This window comes from Pocillopora verrucosa, chromosome 1 (assembly GCF_036669915.1).
Source record: "Pocillopora verrucosa isolate sample1 chromosome 1, ASM3666991v2, whole genome shotgun sequence".
In the NCBI taxonomy this organism is placed as follows: Eukaryota; Metazoa; Cnidaria; class Anthozoa; order Scleractinia; family Pocilloporidae; genus Pocillopora; species Pocillopora verrucosa.
This window is the reverse complement of record NC_089312.1, coordinates 16,759,749-16,776,841: the sequence shown is the minus strand read 5'-3', so window position 1 is coordinate 16,776,841 and position 17,093 is coordinate 16,759,749. Positions and strand designations below refer to the sequence as shown.

Below are 17,093 nucleotides of genomic sequence, written 5' to 3'. Positions count from 1 at the left end.
AACGAATTCGTTTTGACGAGGAGCTAACTTTCAATACGTCAGCGTAGAAACTCTCTACGAGTGCCAATTTAAGTTATCAACTCAGTTGATATAACCAAACTAAAATGATTACCTTGTTATTTAATACACCGCTTTGGCAGGGTAAGCTCCGGCTTAATATTGGGCCACTTTGGTATACCTAACCTTTGGCATTGGGTGCATGATGAGGCATTGGTAAAAGAGAGTACAGGTCAGAAAGCAAGACTTTTTCATTACAATTAGGACTAACAGTACTATTCAGAACAATAAGTTCGATTTAGAACGACTTTGTGATAATCATGACCTTAATTTCAAAATTAATCTTTATTTATCTGTGCCCGAAGTAGTCACTTCCACTTGACCCTCAGCCTGCTTGAAGCCTGGTTTCCATGAGAGAACACTTTTTGTTAGAACCAGAACACAGTGCAAGCATCAATGGAAACCGATTTACAAGAACCCCAGAAATCTTGGTTATGAAATTGGGTCTTTCATAACTTTGTGAACTGAAAGTTGTTTTTTAAAAAAGTGTATAAGCTGAAGAACTATTTTATCTGGAAAATCGATCTTGATAATAATACTGAAAGGGATTCAAGGACAAATGTCGATGCCCTTGACTCTCCATATATCCTCCGTCTTTCTCCCCTAAATACTCATCGGCTACTCCCCAAATTGTTGTAAGAAAACTATTTAATAACCTGTGAGAAATTTGCAGTAAAAATGAACGAACTGAAACCCTGCTCTTAGGCTTGGCTAAATTTAAATAGTAACATTTCTCCTCGAACTGCAGTGTACGATCCACCTCGTAGGTAGCGGTCGGTTTGGTATTTAGTAGCAGAGTCAGGAACTCATGAAAACCTTTCACTCCCGTTAATGACTGGAGAAGAACTACTCTTAGCAATTTCACAATATTTTCAAACAGAATGGTGGTGAGAAAAATGGAAAAATATCAACTTAGGGGTCTTGATTGATTTAATACCAAATTCTCGGTGAAAAATTAAAAGAAATGTATAGTAGACAGTGAGAAAAATTGAATAAAGGGGTAAAGTTCCTAAAGAAACTGTGTTGCTGCGTCGGTGGGGGAGTATAACAAAATAATTTGGTTTTATCAACTGCGTTCTTAATGTAAATTGGCCACCGTAAAGAGTTTCAAAGCTGACGTTTCTAGCGTTTCGCTCTGACGAAGGGCTAACGCTCGAAGTGCTGAGAATTGAATTTTGATCTCTTACGTGATAGAGCTCATGGACTCTCTTCCGTATCTTTACCCGTGCGTTTTTTTTTTTTATGCTAATCACTAAACCTGGCTGCCCTAGTGGACCCATTTGCTCCCAAAAGTAACCCAAAAAGTATTTCTCCTCACTATATTAATATATTTGCAAGCAGAACAGTGATGTGAAGAAATAAATATAACAACTATGGTATGTTGTCTAAGTTACGGACATCGAATTTTTTTGGAGGTGATATTGTAAGGACGGAAAGACAGACAGCGCAAGAATCGATGGACCTTGGCAGTGATGAACTTAGTGAAAAGCATGGGAAAACCTCCTACCATCAAATGAATTAATTGCAGTCTTAAATGAAAATCGTCACTTAAAAAAATAACTGATAAGCACAAGAATGTAGCACGCGGTATGTTCGAATGTAGTATCTGTAAAACATTTAATTTATAGTACAGCACCATTTGGAATCCCCAGCGCCGGGTTTGTTGGCGAATTAATATAAATTCTATAAATAAGAATACCTCCCAGGACTTTTTAAGAAGATATCGCTAATTAGGATTGTTATTTGATAGAATTAGGAAAGGATCTCCAATCGTCAGAGTGTTGAAATCTGTTTTCCTATTTTGACTTCGACAAGATAATTTAGAGTAAAAAGAAACATTGACTTCAGCAAGAAGTAACAGAGTATTTATTGCTTTGATAATGAGTACTTTGGAGAGTTCGTTGAGATAACGACGAATTTCAAACAAACTTAGTGCCAGTAAGTGTAGAGGCCATTTCATGCAGAATTTTTGTCTACACCTTTGGCACTTAGAAGCACGTGCTGCTCTGCGAGCTTCAAACCACGGGAAGTGCACAACTGAGAGAAACAGTGGGTGAAAAAATCGGTATTTGTCGAATAAACAAAGATGCTTTCTTGTGAGAGGAAATGATCACGTCCCAATTTTTTTATATTGCATCTGTTTAGCAGACTCGCGATAAGGTATCAAATAGATTTGCTATTGACTCGCTCAAAATAAACCAAATTTCATGTGTTACATTTCTATCGCTGATCAATTTTGGAGTATTCTCTATATATGTAAGGCCGCCTATACTGAGGTTCTGATAACCGTCATCACCTTAGGTGAAGGTGGCAATCGGATGGAAGACAACTTTTATCAACATGTACCTCGATGAAACTGTTTAGTTAAACATTCTTCATGAGTGAATTTTTAAGTTGAAAGAGAACGTGCTCCGAGCCGAACACTCTGGTTGTGCGATGATGTCAATATAGACGTGATTTACTTAATTATTTAACAGTCGAGATGGGGTAGGTGGCAACAATACAAGGGGTTGATATCGGGTGAGATTGCAGATCAACGTATGTCTGACCTATAATTAACTCCCCGTGATTGAAACTTTTCTACAGTTGTACGTGTCTTGATTCCTGCGGACTCCTCAGGCCAATTGTGAGCGATAGAAAAACAACCTTGGATTAATTTGTTGAGTCACAGCACGTTTTCCCGTCTCATTTGTGATTGAGGAAACAGTTGTAATTGGCTTTAGGCCATAAACAGTTCCGCGGACATTCCTAGAAAAACTGTTCATGGTTCCCACAGTCCACCCAATATCACCCGCGGCTCAACAGAGTCGAGTTTTTACTTAATTGGAAGGGTGGAGAACGCAGTGTGAAGGTTGATCTCCAGTATTGGTCGCTGCCTGTATATTTTGTCACAATGGCGGATCTTGGAAGTACCGCAGGACAACAATACTCAGCCACCACCCCTTTTTAAATAACCAAACTAGTAATATTTGTTCCCCCATTTAATTTCATTTTTAGATCCTCAAAGTCTTCGATAACGACACTTTTATCGACTTTGTTTAAAGCACTCACTTGGAGTGGTTCCAGCGTGAGAACCCTATCTCCAGCCTGTTCTCGTCAGTCTTTCAGCTAGCCAAAGAGTCTGAGGTTTGAGGTTTGAAGTTTGACGCTTGAGAGAAAAAGGGAGAAGGCTGCCACAGTGAACGAACCTTTTCTTTTTTTTTTTTTTAGAACTATTGACCATCTGTCCCCCGTGATAGGAACATGCTTACACTTTTTTTCCGTTGAAAGTGAAATAAATAGCCACAGGTCATTTCCTCTGTTGAGTACCAGTTAAACAAACGTCCTCTCGGTGCATTCTCGATGGCTATTCCACAACGCTAAGTGGGCCTTCAAAAAATGTGAAAACAAAACGTGTGCTGGATAAAATTAAATTACTAAAATTATTTTTATTTTTCAGAGGTCCACCTCTTTTATCGATCAAATAAAGGGGGGAGTTACGAATACGTAGCGTTTCACGATCGAAGTATATCAACATTCTACATCATAAGAGAGTCCTTAAATACATATTTTAGCCTTTTGAATAACGCGGTTTTGGTTCACGTCAATTGCACTTTATTTATACTTGCAGATGTGACCTCGTTGAGTTAACTTCTCTCTAAAACCCCCTTACACCTTAACATCAATATTCATTTTCTCTACACTGTTTACCTCTTTACATACCCTATGGTAATGAAAAGGAGAATTTGTTGGACAGTCAAGGGCTTCTTAGATTGGTGATCATTTCCATTAATCTCATGACCTTTACAATTGATTCAAAGACAGCACTGTTAAGAGAAATTAGAAGCTAACCAATGTTAGGCGTTTAAAGGCTAAAAGCCTTCTCATTGTAGTCTTCGAGATAGATTTCTGTCAGTGCAGAGACAGGATGAGTTCATTATCTCCAGCCTCTAGGCATTAGGTACTCTGTAAAGTTTAAACGCAATTTTCTACAGTGTTAAAGGTGAAAGATGGCTCACTGACTAAGTTCTAGAATCTCATAACTACTTCATTATCTGTTGCACATTTCAATTTTTGTCATTTTTGGCTCGTTTCTGACGGGAGCCCAACACTATCGATAGGCATCTGTTCCTGAATATTATAAAAAAAAAATAATGGTTATATCAATTCTTATAATTGTTAATTCAAGGTTTTAATACGATTTTGCTCTGTGAGAAAATCCTATCTGAGAGATCGAAGGCAAAATAATTAGTAGAAAGGATATGGATAGCCGTACTTCGTTTGTGGTTCTCTTCAGTATTATCTTCAATGTACAGGTTATGCTCCACATGCAAAAACAGAACTGGGTCTATAAAAAAGCAATATTTCTTAGTTTACAAAAGTGCAGAGTCCAGTTTTATATTGCGTTTCTCTAAGCTTAATGAATAAGATTGGTGGCCATACTACCCATGGCTATACTGCTCCGTCAAGGAAAATACTGAAGTAGAGCAATAGAAGGCGTTTTAACAATGGTTCAAGTTCGGTACGCTTGGACGTGCGTCAAGAAAGCTGGGTCGAGCACGCAAGCTTAGGCCTAGAGGTACACGAACTCGAGGCTTACAAGTAAAAATCCTATGAGGACTATGGTCAGACCCCAAACCACAATAGGAGGGGTTTTGAGAACCAAGCTACCAAAATGTTCAACTCCTCCCACTATTTGCCAAGTTAAAGTTTACATTTAGTGGAAACTAAAATCAGTCTCACCAGGCTCTGCAATTCTCGTATGTACCAGCCCCCTGCTGACTTTGATGGCTTCCTTTAGATGCACAAAAAAATCGCATGCGAAATGTTAGTGTCTGCCTCTTTTGGCATTGAGAAAAGGGAAATAAGATAAAGTAAAGAGAAAAGAAAAAAACTGCTAGTTCTTTGCCAAAGGCAATAAGGCACTGGCTAGGAGAGAAAACTGCTTGAACCCTGTGTGAAATTCAGTAGAGGTCAAGCCAAGTTAGAACTATTACGAATCGCTGCTACTGCTAGTAGTTACAGGGAAGGCACACAAAGACCACTCACGCCACAGTTTTTAGCCACACCCCTAGAATTAGCTGCTGCTAATGCTAGTCGTTACAAGAAAGGCATACAAAGACAACTTACGCTTAAGTTTTGTGCCACACCCCTGGAATTAGTTCAAAAGGACCCAAATCGCTCTTTCTGATAATCCTGTCCATGCATACCCTGATGACGGCCAGCATCAAAGAGCCCCCTTCCGCTCTTTGTCCTTAGTAACCTGACCCGTAGAGAAAAGGATTCAAACTAGGCTCTCGGACAGAAATAGCAGTCGAAGACTTACGACAGTCGGGTTACCCACCTCCCCCTCATACCAGTATTTATCATCAGTCATCGCTGTCTTTCTGGATTTCACGCATTAGACGAGAGCTAAAGCTAAGTAGCCCCTAATTTGGAAAAAACAGTGTCCAGGCCTTTGATCCAGTATTACCTTGAAAGATGCTCTTCCATTTCCTTGCCTACCCAGTTTTAAAAAGTCCAGCCGGACATAAATTGCATGTACCACACAGGTGCATAGTGCTTTTTGCACGCACTGATTGGATTAACCGGGGTTGATAAGCAGCACTTTTGACCTCTAAGCAGCTGAAGGGACAAGATTTTTCGTCAAGAGTTTTGTTTGCGACCATTTCTTGTTATTTTGAGAGAAATAAAGATATTTCTTTGGTTCTCATGTGATATACACAATCATTTACCTTCGAGTCGGTTTTAAGTGGTGGATGGTTATCGAGCCGCGGCTATGCACCTCCACTTCGGTGTAATTGTTAAATATCATGGAATGAGAGAGTGGCAAAAATCAGAAGTAGCATTAAATCTACGATATACTAGGGCTACACTTTTTTGAACGAAAATTTCCAATTTAGTGTAGCTTAAAAATTGGTAAAAAAAGCTAGATTCATTTGTCTTACTCGAGCTGTTACTTCAACAAGAACAGCTCATTGTCTTTTGTTTCGTTTCAGGGGTAAATTTACGAATGCGAATGCGACACATTTTCCACATTCCTCTTTTTAATTTTTAGCATTTTGTTTAGGACATTTGGCTGTAAGCCGTGTTTGCATCATTCGTATTGCCTACATAATCTATTATAATGTTTCTATTTATACAGATGAGGAGAAGTTATTTTCGAGACAAATCCTTTGTCCACAGTCTCATAATTCCCTTAACTCTTCATCTACTATGCACGCATATTACGTTGTATTGCATTTGCGTTTCGTCTGTTTTTCAACAACCAGTGTTCCTGGTTTTGGTTTTAAACAACTCTAATACACTTGATAGGTATAAAGAACGATCATTGCAGTATGATCTTATTACAGTATACCTATGAACTCAGTATTTCATAACTTGAACATACGATGGAACGGTTCGAAGAACCTTAGAGGAAACTACACATCGTTGTGTAGTCACATGACTTTAAATTAAAACTCCGCGCTTTTAGGTACAGACCGGTTGTATGCATATTAGTTTTCAGAGCCCGGTGAAATTTGTAGGAACGAAAAGCGCATGGCTTTAACAGTCAAGGCCGGTTTGCTGAAAACAAGATTAGACTAACCCAGGACTAGAGCACGTTTCATAAAGTTCACTAACTTTGATGACAGTCTAAACGTAGATACTTTGTTTCCCTTAGTTTTTCCTAATTGTCCGACAGACCTCAAATTGTCAGCACAACCAAACGCTTTTATGCATCAGAGCAAAAATCAAGGTTTAATTTTAATCCTGGATAAGCGCTAACCGCCTTTCAAATAACCGGCCCGAAGATTCGAGTAAACGTGACTAAGCAAAGAATTAGCACAAAAAGACAGCACAAAAGATACAGATTTTAGACATTATACCCCATTCACACTAGCAAAACATGATTAGTAAAACCGGGTTTAACTGAATGAAAATCAGAAGCAGAGAAAAGAAAACTGAATTTTCCATAGTTTACAGGTAGTCACTAACTTTTACTTTCAAAGTGCCAACTTTGAAATCGATGAACATCGGGTTTTGCAGGTTCTATGAAGAACACAATTTTCAACCGCGTTTAACGAAAAAAACTTAAAAAGAGGCTTAAGCTTTCGTGTGAATGGGGTTCTAATAAGGCTAAATATCTTTAGTAAGGTTTACAGCGAAAAAGATACTGATTTGATATAGGTAATAAGCTAGCGATTACAGAGTTACCTCTCCTATTCAACTTTTTCTTAAGCCTAAGATTTAGTCTGGATTCCCTGTTCAACTCCTTCACTGCTTAACGTTTTAAAAATTATAAATATATATTGCAGTATTACTAGGATAATTAATAAAGCCTATTTGTTCGGCTTAGTGTCGCATCCTCGTCAAGGTGACGTTTGCTCCTGAAACCTTGTTGAAATCTAAGTCTGACCACTTTTTCAGATTGTAAAGGGGAACCACACCGTGCGAAAATTATCTTATCTTAAATTATCAAATGTGCTAAAAATTTAACCAAGGACGAAGGCCGCTATACTATAAACAACTCAGTTATTTTCCCGCACACCAATTAAATGGCGGAAATACAACCCACTTTCGCAAACAGCTTCTGCTCTGGGTATGGGTATCGCAGTAATCCGTCTTTTGAGTCAGTATTGGTAAGCGGTCACGTAGCTAAGCAATACTTAGGATGGCGGCGTCCGTGGCCGTTTTGTAGCACACTTCAAGTCAATTTTCAAACGGTAGAGTTACTCATTTAAATCTCAAATAGCAGTCAGTGTCAAAATTCCGTGTATTTTTCCCACTAAAGAAGAAGAATATTGTATGTTTCTAGAGCATTCTTCTCCTTTAGATGATGACTTTAAGAAGCAAAATTCCTTTGAACTTTATTTCCCACCAGGAGCAATAAATAAATATACAAAAGCTCCCGTGAGGTGTTGTTCGATGTTAATAATGGATACTAAAAAAACAATCCATTGTCGCCTTAATAGCTAGACTTAAAATTTCAAAGAAAAAAAAAACTATAAAATTACTTGCTTATAATCTAACCCTTCCTCTCTCAGTATCCGATATAGTGAGACGTTTTGTGTTCTGTGGTCCTTCACCTCAGGGCTTTCTTTTGATGCAGTGGAATCTCTGCTCACAACCATTTGATGCGCCTTCGCACTCGTACAAACTCCGACACTAAGCTAAAAGCATTTTTTTTCACCGCCATGAATTTGACTTTTGATAAGCGGAAAGAAGCGAAAAGGTTAAGAAACAAAACAAGCCCTATATCTTACCAACTGAACGTTGTAAATGCAGCGAAATTCAAAGAAAATTTTGTCTTTTGAAATTAATTACAAGGCGATAAAAATGTGCCTACTCTATGCTCTCTTTAAAAAGCTTTTAAGATTTTACAATTACTTGATATATTTCTGCATTATGGTGAATTTAATTACAATGTGCAAATCACTGTCTACACAACAGAAACTCGCCTGTTTTTGTTGCTGTCAGATTTCGGGACTGGCAAAATCCCCGGTTTAATTGAAACGTAACCAACAATCGCACTACTATCTTCTTTAGCTGCTACTCGAAGACGTACCTAAGGAGGTTTCAAGGTGAACTCAACTTCACCTGAAAGTTTTTTGTCACTATTGCAGAGGTGAAGATTGTTCTGCAATACAACAATTTGCACTTCAGACCTAAGTTCGCCCTTTATCCCGTGAATATTTCATAAAACTAGTTGGCCTACTACTTAACTGTACAGCCGTTGGTTGTAATGGCGTCGCGGCCGTTGTTGTAGAGTTTACTTTAGCTGAGGCTGTTCGGGTATTAAACTTCAGCCATCGCTTGAATTCTCGCCACTTCTTCATCGACACATAGATCTTCTCTACCTGCTTTTTACGATATAAATCTATTCCTTCAAGTTTGCCGCCTTTTCTCCAGTATTTTCTTCCTCTGAGGAGCTTGATGTTTGATGCTCGTTCTATGAACTGCACGGCCTTGACTCCCCCTTTTTCTGTGCTCAGCACCGGTCTCGGTCGTCCTCTTCTGCTGAAGGCGATGAGACTCTTGTTATACCTTACAGAGGTGAATTCGGTGTAAGCGTTATCAGCCACACGGTCTGTAAATTCGCAGTTGTCCTTCCATTTGCCTCTTTTCTGTTGAGGGATATTCAACAAACGTTTGTTGTTATTTAGTGATGAGTATTATGGAACTCTTTATATGAAGGGTAGCTGGTCTTTAGGGAAGCCGTAAAGCCGCCAGAGGAGTTGAAAACAATTGGCCTGGCTTGTTCAGAGACCAGCAAGGTTCGTATAATGCATACATGTATGAGACTGTAAAGCGTTCACATGTAAAGTCTGAGAGGAGATGAATCATTGCCTTGTTATCATTAGGAACAAGTATCCAGTTAAAACTTCTTCAGTCGTAAATAGATATATCGTAACTTCCCATACAATTGGTCCAGTAGTAAGCAAGTTTTCAAAACAAAATAGTTGCTAGCACAAGACGAGAAGAAGTTCAATACTTATATAGGCAACAATTCAGAAAGGTAAATGATGATACATGGTCATCTCATTATATAAATAGAAGAATCAAGTAATACATGCAAACTTGCGTTAGATGTACCGATTATCTGTCTGAAAATGTTTACCATGTTAAACTTCTAGAAAACGTTTTTGTTTTCATGAAAGTAACCTCGGAAACATAACAGAATGGCACAGACAATGACAAGAGCTGTTGTTTCGTGTGTTGAAACTAAGAGTATGCCTCCCTCGTAGTAAGGTAATAAGTTTGTCAACTTGCCACTTCCTCAGATGAAGCCACCCAAAAAAATCTATCATTCTTTTCAAAGTAAGTTACCAGTTTCAGGCGACAAATTATTCTAAATTGTGCTATTTCCTTTGGTAAACTATCATCCTTGGCAAACCCTCCCACGCACTTACAACTAAACCGAGATCGGCGGCATCGTAAGACACATCAGAAAGATTAACTTGTACAGTGCGGAAGATATTGCGGTACAGACACAACGCGTTTGAACTTTCCGCGTGGTTCTTTCATTGCATTATGCGGAGCAGCAGGCTTATTTGAATGTGCTGGTTTTCTGTCCTTTTATAGTTAGCTCTACATGCTGTTTATGTGGGCAAACGCGCCAAGCGTCAAACTGACATCGTCTGTGTCATGTTGTGTTTGTCTATAAAGTGCACGAATTTGTTCAAAGCTAGAGCTTTGAAAACTTGTCCGCGTTATACGTGGTAATACAGAATGATAATAACGTCATGAAAATAGCTGAAAAACTTGGCTCAGTCAATATTTGTTACGTTCTATTATCCTACAACAAAAAAAGACTTTCGAACACGGCTAAGAAACGAACTAAGACCGGTCAAGTCTTAAAAAGACTGTTGTGCTGGCAAATGTAACATGCTAAAACGATTTTAGGAGACATTTTTTCTTACTGATTGATTGATTTTCCTTCTTTGCCTCATTTCTGACAGTTTGAGAACACTTATCCGATTTTGTCCTCTAAGCAATTTTCTAGTTAATTCCATTGGGCGGACCAGTAGCATTTCTTTAGTATACTCATCGGCAACTTTCTAATTTCCACAGTGATTTGTATCCTAAGCAATTTTTAAGACAAATGCTTGCAGGCTTTGAGTAAATGTCCAACGCATTGCCTCTGAAGAATACTTTTTTTAAAGAGATCCAGTCACGTAATCTTTATTGGATACTTCAATTAAGCTAACATTAATCAAGCCTTATCGGGAAGACGATCGGATAAAGTGAGCGGTTGAAAACACAAGGCATGCAGTCAATGTGAAGACAAATTGCATGGCAGGGATGACCTTGCACAGATTATTTTTATCAAGATAAAATTGCGTATGAGGTCTCAAGCATTTGCTTACATGCGTCACCGGGGTTTTATTTACGGCATGAAGATATTAAGCTGTTAGCTCGATAACATTCCATTTTGAAACCCTACAATCAGTACATAGGCGTGCACCTATCCGGCATTTATAGCATTCCTTGCAAATGTGTCACTATGGCTGCAAAACCGCATGTAATCAACACTTGGTAGACCTCAAAAGGTGTTACACGGCACTCTTTGGTGAGATCAACACATTTGATGTCTCATACAAGAAGAGTTACCGACTTAACACGTAAGCTGAAGTGGTTCAGAAAGCTCATCAGGGCATTACGGTATTTTTTAAACTAATCAGTTTTCTCTTGAACGCTTTTGAAAGATGTTCGCGTGGAGGAAGGAAATCATGATAAAAAGGACTACCGATTGTTCTTGTAACTAATGAATTAAATTATTTTTAGTCTGAATCAATTAGTGGAAAGATCAGCTGATCAATGACAGTGAAAAGGAACCTTTTTTGTCCCTTATTCGAAAAACATTTCTTTGAAAGCAGAGAAGGACTGATTAGGATGAAATAGTCCTTCTGACAATTACACCTGATATGTATAAGAGACAAATTCTTGAAGATTACCTCTCTTGTTGTACGGAAAACTATGACTGTTTTTTCGTAAAAAAGAAAAACATGAAACAAAAATAGACTTAATCACGTAATTACAATAGCTATTCTAAGCAGGTTCCGGTCCTAAGTAACGTTGCGAGCAAATATGACAATCAAGGTGCTTGCCGCCCAACTGTTAGTCAGTGATACTTGTTTAACACTGTCTAATACTTTTCCACTTACCCTTGCTCTAAGTCGCCCTTTCTTGTCCACGCAGAGATAGAAATTGGAAACTGAGCCTTTAATACGAACTCGTCCAAAATTGACTGATTCGATGACCAACTTGGCTGCGATGAAAAAATTGTAAAAGTTTAGGAAGGGTCAGGAAAAGGTAGGGGAGGGAAGCGGTTAATCGAGTTTAGTTAGTAACAAGTACACTGTATGTGGGTAGAATACCGATAGAGTGGGTATGCAGAAGTTGCATGTTTTGATAGTGTGACTATGTAGAGGAAAGAGATGGCTTGTAAAACTGTCAGAGATACTTTAAAAAAAAAATGTTTGACTACAATGATATTCTATAGATAACTTTTTAAAAAAACTGAAGTACAAAGATGGCCTCAGTATATTTAGACGTGATCGAATTATATGTTTGATCGATGACTGTCTCAGAGGTTTTTTTTTTAACCAGAGAAGGGCGACATTTCTATTTCTGTGGAGCGACTTGAATACCAGATGCATTAAGTCTCTAGAATTTTCAAAAACGTCGTAAAATTGTTTGAACTCTCAGGGAGATCACACAGTGTAGACACCAAATTGCGGTTTTCTGAAGTTCTGCCTCCTCGCACCGCAACAAAACAAAATGGCAGCTATACAAACCCAACTATCCATTCCTCTTTGTTGTTTACTTTACCGATGAAAGGTTCGAATTAGAATGTTACAGTCGATAACTCGAGACTGTCGAACGTGTTAAAATATAGTCATGTATCTGGTCGAGTAGGTCACTTTAGAGGCGAAACTGGACATTTTCTCTTTGTTTATTTTTGTCGCTAGACCAACGGTCGCTTGGTAGCAATTATAATGCTGTGGCAGTAATTATTAAAAGCGCCTTCGTGTGATGCAAAACTGTTTGTTACCTGTCGCGAAATCTCTTTCATACAATTAACGAAAAGAGGATTAAGTATTTGAAAACGGGTTCTCAAAACGCAACAATAAACCTACCACGGCGATTCGTTGGTCTGTCAACTATAAGCGCACTTCAAGGATGTTGATAAATCACACATATTTTTCAACAAAAAGTTGCAGTTTAAGAGGTCTTCCTTTGCAAATGGGTTTGCTCAATTATTGACAGATTCTTGGACTTCTTTTCCTTTCACACTTATGTAAACAAAGCTCTCATAGCTTGGCAATCAAATAAGTTTGTGTCAAACACTATTGAGACTCTTGAATTCTTGACGAGGTACTGTGGAAAGAAGTAACCCGAGCTATGTCAAAAGGGCGACGAGACTTTTTTATCACGCACTTTTGGCTCGTCTGTCGAAAGAACAAGTACTCCTGTGGGTAAGGTTTAAAATAACTTTTTTAATTTGGGATTTCTTTCAAAGAACCTGCATTTGTACTAATAATAGCTACAATTAACCTTTCTGCCTTCAAAATACCCTGTATTATTTAGAAAGAATGCGAAAAATTTATGATTTTCTGAAACTATTGACAAGCATGTGATCATAGTTTTGATTTTCGCTGCATTCACTAACGTAAACGCAACTTCAAGTTGGAGAAAGAAACGAATAAACAAGCCTTCTTGTGGTTTGATAATACAGAGTTCGAGAGAGAAAAACCATTTAAATGCCATGCACTCCCGCTTTTGTACACAGAAAAAAGCAAAGTAGTCCTAACTTTGGGCTTCGCACAAAATTTTCTTGAAAATGCTCCAAAGATTATTTCAAAAATTCCCGCAAAACATAACAGGCATCAAAACAGTCAACTCGTTTCAAAGATGAGGAAAAGAAAACTTCAATGTTCAAGAAGAGAAGTGTAAAAGCGACATTTTTACCGTTAAAACCTGTCAAACTGAGAAACAAAAGTGTAAGAGGCCGCTTTCACAATAAGCATTAAGCTTAAGGCAACAGACAAGTAATAACCGCCAGAGTAAACAAGCTTTTACAATATTAATTATACAGTAACAAAGCAATTTTCGAGTTAGTACCGTATTTGTCGCCGTCTTCACCGATGGCGTCTACGCTTCTATCTGGATTGATTCTAACATGGCGGCCGCTATTCCTTGAGTACAACTGAATGAATCTCCGAAAAGCTACGCTATTTGTGTCACTCTTGGCCTTCTGTTCCAAATAATGTTGGTCATAAACCTTTTTTTCTTCCGGTTTCTAAGAAGAAAATACATGAAAGAACGACAAACTGCGTGAGTTAAATACACGATGCAATTCTGTTTAAATTTGGTTCTTGCAAGAATCACGATCAGTCTCGATTACCTGATTAACACCGCTCTCTTCAGCAAGTCCATCCGGCAGTAATGAACTGAAACAAAAAAATGACGTCAATGTAGGATTTACTTGGTTGTTAAAGCACAGAAACCGGTCTTTAGTACTTAGCCAAGTGAAAAATTATTGATGATACTTCAGGAAGACGCAATCAGTTATATTGGAAGCGCTGAATTGTAATCTCATTCGATCTCATTTTCATAGGAAGCCTCGATTCGCTGGCCTTTCAAAGCCTTGAATTGGGACAATTAGCAAATTACTTACTGTAGCGTGAGAAGCGTTAATACCCGAAGCAGATTCACCCCCAAGGCCATACTGCACTAAACTGAATGCCAGTGGCCTGCCGCGAACCTTTTATCATGCGTCACGGCTACACCCGTTACGTCAACCGGCAAATCAGGCGCGCGCCTTTGTGGGAAATTAAAAGCGAAATCGGCCGCAAAGAACAATTAGGAAGTGTTAACGGAAATGTAGGACAAGTGTAACCGACTCCTTCTCAGCGAAGGAAGGAACCTAGTCAGTGGTCTATCCAACACGACCTCAAGAAAACATTGCAAAGTACAATCTGAGATGTAGGAGGAGACATAAGTCTCGGCCATTAATAAGGTGTGCCCCCTAGTACTTGCTAGGAACAATTAACTGTAAATGTAATTAAGATGCTTATCACAATCTTTTATCGTCGGCCGCTGGGTGACCTTTCTAGGTGTCAATCTAAACTTTTCACGCCTTAATTAAATTTTAAATGCTGAGAATTGTTGCTCATTGAGTGAAATTTGATGCCACAGGTGTTTAGACACAAGTCTCTTGAGCGAGCGATTTTTTTCAGACGACAGCGATCAAAGGGGTGCGGGTGCTAAAACGCACGCTCAGAGTAAATTATTCTGTTGCCCATTAAAAGGTGCAGCGGCAACTTAAATGGTTCGTGAGAATAACACATCGATTAAGTCGTACCTGTTATTGGGCTTAAAGAACAATATGTCAATAAAAGTGTCTGAAAGCCACCGACTTACTTCATTTAACAACTTGAAAAAAGAAACGGATGTTTGTAAGATTAATTGGCCGTGAGATATCATGAAGATTTTCGAGCCTTGATTATACAGCCATGTCGAGTTCACGAGTTGGTTTTTCCTGCGCTTAGCAAAGGATGTGAAAAATGTTCTTGCACTCATATCTAGCCACAGGTTTAGATTTTGTCGGATGTAGCCCCATTAACGTTTGTTCTAAAACAATTTAGAAGCGCGAACTGTAGTCAACCTGCTACTGAGCTGAAATACGAGATCGAGGATTAGGTGGAGTAAGATAATAGTTAGAGTAAATTAACACAGATAATAAAAATGTCCAAATTATTGGCTAATATACAGTGTGAACCAAACAACCAACAGAATCCCACATTATTGCTGTGTTACAGCTCATCAAGGTATGTCAACAAAATACCAAACAAACTTATATCCCTTTTTTGTCTTATCGAAAGCTGATATCATCTGCGCGCACGTGTCGCGGCTAACATTCCTCAGATAGAAAACCTTCCTACGAATTTTCCATGGAAAATTCTTGAATAGGCTACTCTAATGTGACAGTTTACAATTTTGTCAGTGACTAGAAATGATAGTTTCGGAAAGCGGAGCATTAAAAATCTCCGGGCGGCTTCTCTTATGAGTTCTAAAAAGGTGACAATCTCTATTTCCTTCCAGGCACTTGGAGAGCTCCTTGTAACCGGCCGAAAAATCTTAAACCTGTACAAAACACCTTGAAGAATTTCCCCTAAATAGAAATGTTTCTAAGGGGGCTGTTTATAAGTTCTCTCGGCAAGTGGTGTCCGCCACAGAGAACCGCGTAGTATACCAAAGGAAACCACTCCAAAGTAATGACGTTACAAGGAAGTTTGACAAATTTCAAGTTGACCATGGATGATGTCCACAAGTCATTTGTTAAGACTTTAATCTGTGCATCGTTATTACTTTAATTGAGTTGGATGATTGCTGTGTTCTTTAAACTCAAGGTAACGGACGGTTTGGCTCACGAAGATCACAGGATCTTGTTGAGAGTGTAGATAAAGCGGTAAAACATGGCTAAAAAATTAATTGGATATTAAGTGGCCAGGGTTTTCATCTCAGTGAAGCTATAACCAAAGAAAAGGGCGTGAGCTGTTATCTTGGAAGAAATTTTAATCTTGAAACTTGATTTTAAAAGCTTATCTTCGAAAAAATATCTTTTGCAATCGATCTCGTTGCATAAATAATTGAGAATTTACAGGGCTCCTTTTCTCTCCTAGATCCATCGGCTCCACGAAATCTTTCCATACTGAACAAAGGCATTATATTATCTGAGAGACGGTACATCAACAGAGGATACAGGATAGGCAGGAGGTTGTTTTGGTGTCTAGTATGCTTGTCCCTTTCGTACTGGAGAAATTTCTTTGAAATTAGATACTAGTATCTGTCTCCCTGGTTTAGCGGTCATATTTCTGGGTCTCTGGAAAGAGAAGTATGGTAAAGAGAAACCGTCTTCTTTTTATCAATGGACATAAAGAAGAGTACAAATTCAGAGAAAGTTATATCCCTCAAGTTCCTTTTAAAGGCGCAGTGTTACATACAGACGTTCTTCCTTTAACGATATTTGTAACAATGGAGTACATTTCCGATCCCTTAGAGTTCATTTTGAGTTGACGGAACTCACGGTTTTTTTCTCGGACTTCAGCTGATTCCAGTCATTTAGCTCGTCAAATAGAAGGCGTATTTCGAGATTTCCGCTCTGGTTAGTGAGCTATCACCGGTTACCACATATCGATGACTTGATTGATATGGGAGATTTCCGATAGGGTTAGAGGGTAGCTCGTCGTCTAAGGACGTACACGATTTTCATCGTAAACTATCGTATGTTTTCTTGGCAAAATTCTCTCTCAATCCATCGAAAAAGCTCACAAGAGATCGTGTAATAAAAGGACTTTCTGAATATACTACGTTCAGCCTCAAGGTCAATTGATACATGGTGTAAGATTGTTAGATGACAATCCATATTAATTACTCGCATTTTGATTTCACAGCAGGAACCCATTGTGCTTCTTGGAGGGTCAATTGCGCAGTTTTATGCTAGAAAAAACTTGTTTCTTCGGCAGACTTTGGGCGCCGAACTCTAAGTGTAGTTTGAGCTGCGACGT

General features: G+C 38.6%; 1 protein-coding gene and 1 long non-coding RNA gene across 2 annotated transcripts; one reads left to right on the top strand and one right to left on the bottom strand.

Annotated features, from left to right (window-relative positions):
- Positions 1-6,065: 6,065 nt before the first annotated feature.
- LOC131784121 (fibroblast growth factor 8b-like) lies at positions 6,066-14,480 on the bottom strand. Its single transcript, XM_059100911.2, has 5 exons — positions 14,201-14,480; positions 13,928-13,973; positions 13,645-13,822; positions 11,685-11,788; positions 6,066-9,143 (listed from the first exon to the last, which is right to left on the bottom strand). The coding sequence occupies exons 1-5, from the start codon at positions 14,248-14,250 to the stop codon at positions 8,685-8,687; spliced, it is 837 nt and encodes a 278-aa protein (XP_058956894.1). The 5' UTR covers positions 14,251-14,480; the 3' UTR covers positions 6,066-8,684.
- Positions 12,732-16,490, top strand: LOC136277725 (uncharacterized). The gene is made up of 2 exons (XR_010716010.1): positions 12,732-12,998; positions 16,209-16,490. It is a non-coding gene; the product is annotated as an uncharacterized lncRNA (long non-coding RNA).
- Positions 16,491-17,093: the final 603 nt, after the last annotated feature.

Excerpts from the sequence above, each read along its gene's own strand:
- LOC131784121 (XM_059100911.2), bottom strand. The coding sequence starts at position 14,250 with ATGGCCTTGGGGGTGAATCTGCTTCGGGTATTAACGCTTCTCACGCTA. Across the intron at positions 13,974-14,200 it reads TTAACGCTTCTCACGCTACA|TTCATTACTGCCGGATGGAC; the intron begins GTAAGTAATTTG and ends TTTTTGTTTCAG. Across the intron at positions 9,144-11,684 it reads AAGGGCGACTTAGAGCAAGG|AAAAGAGGCAAATGGAAGGA; the intron begins GTAAGTGGAAAA and ends ATCCCTCAACAG.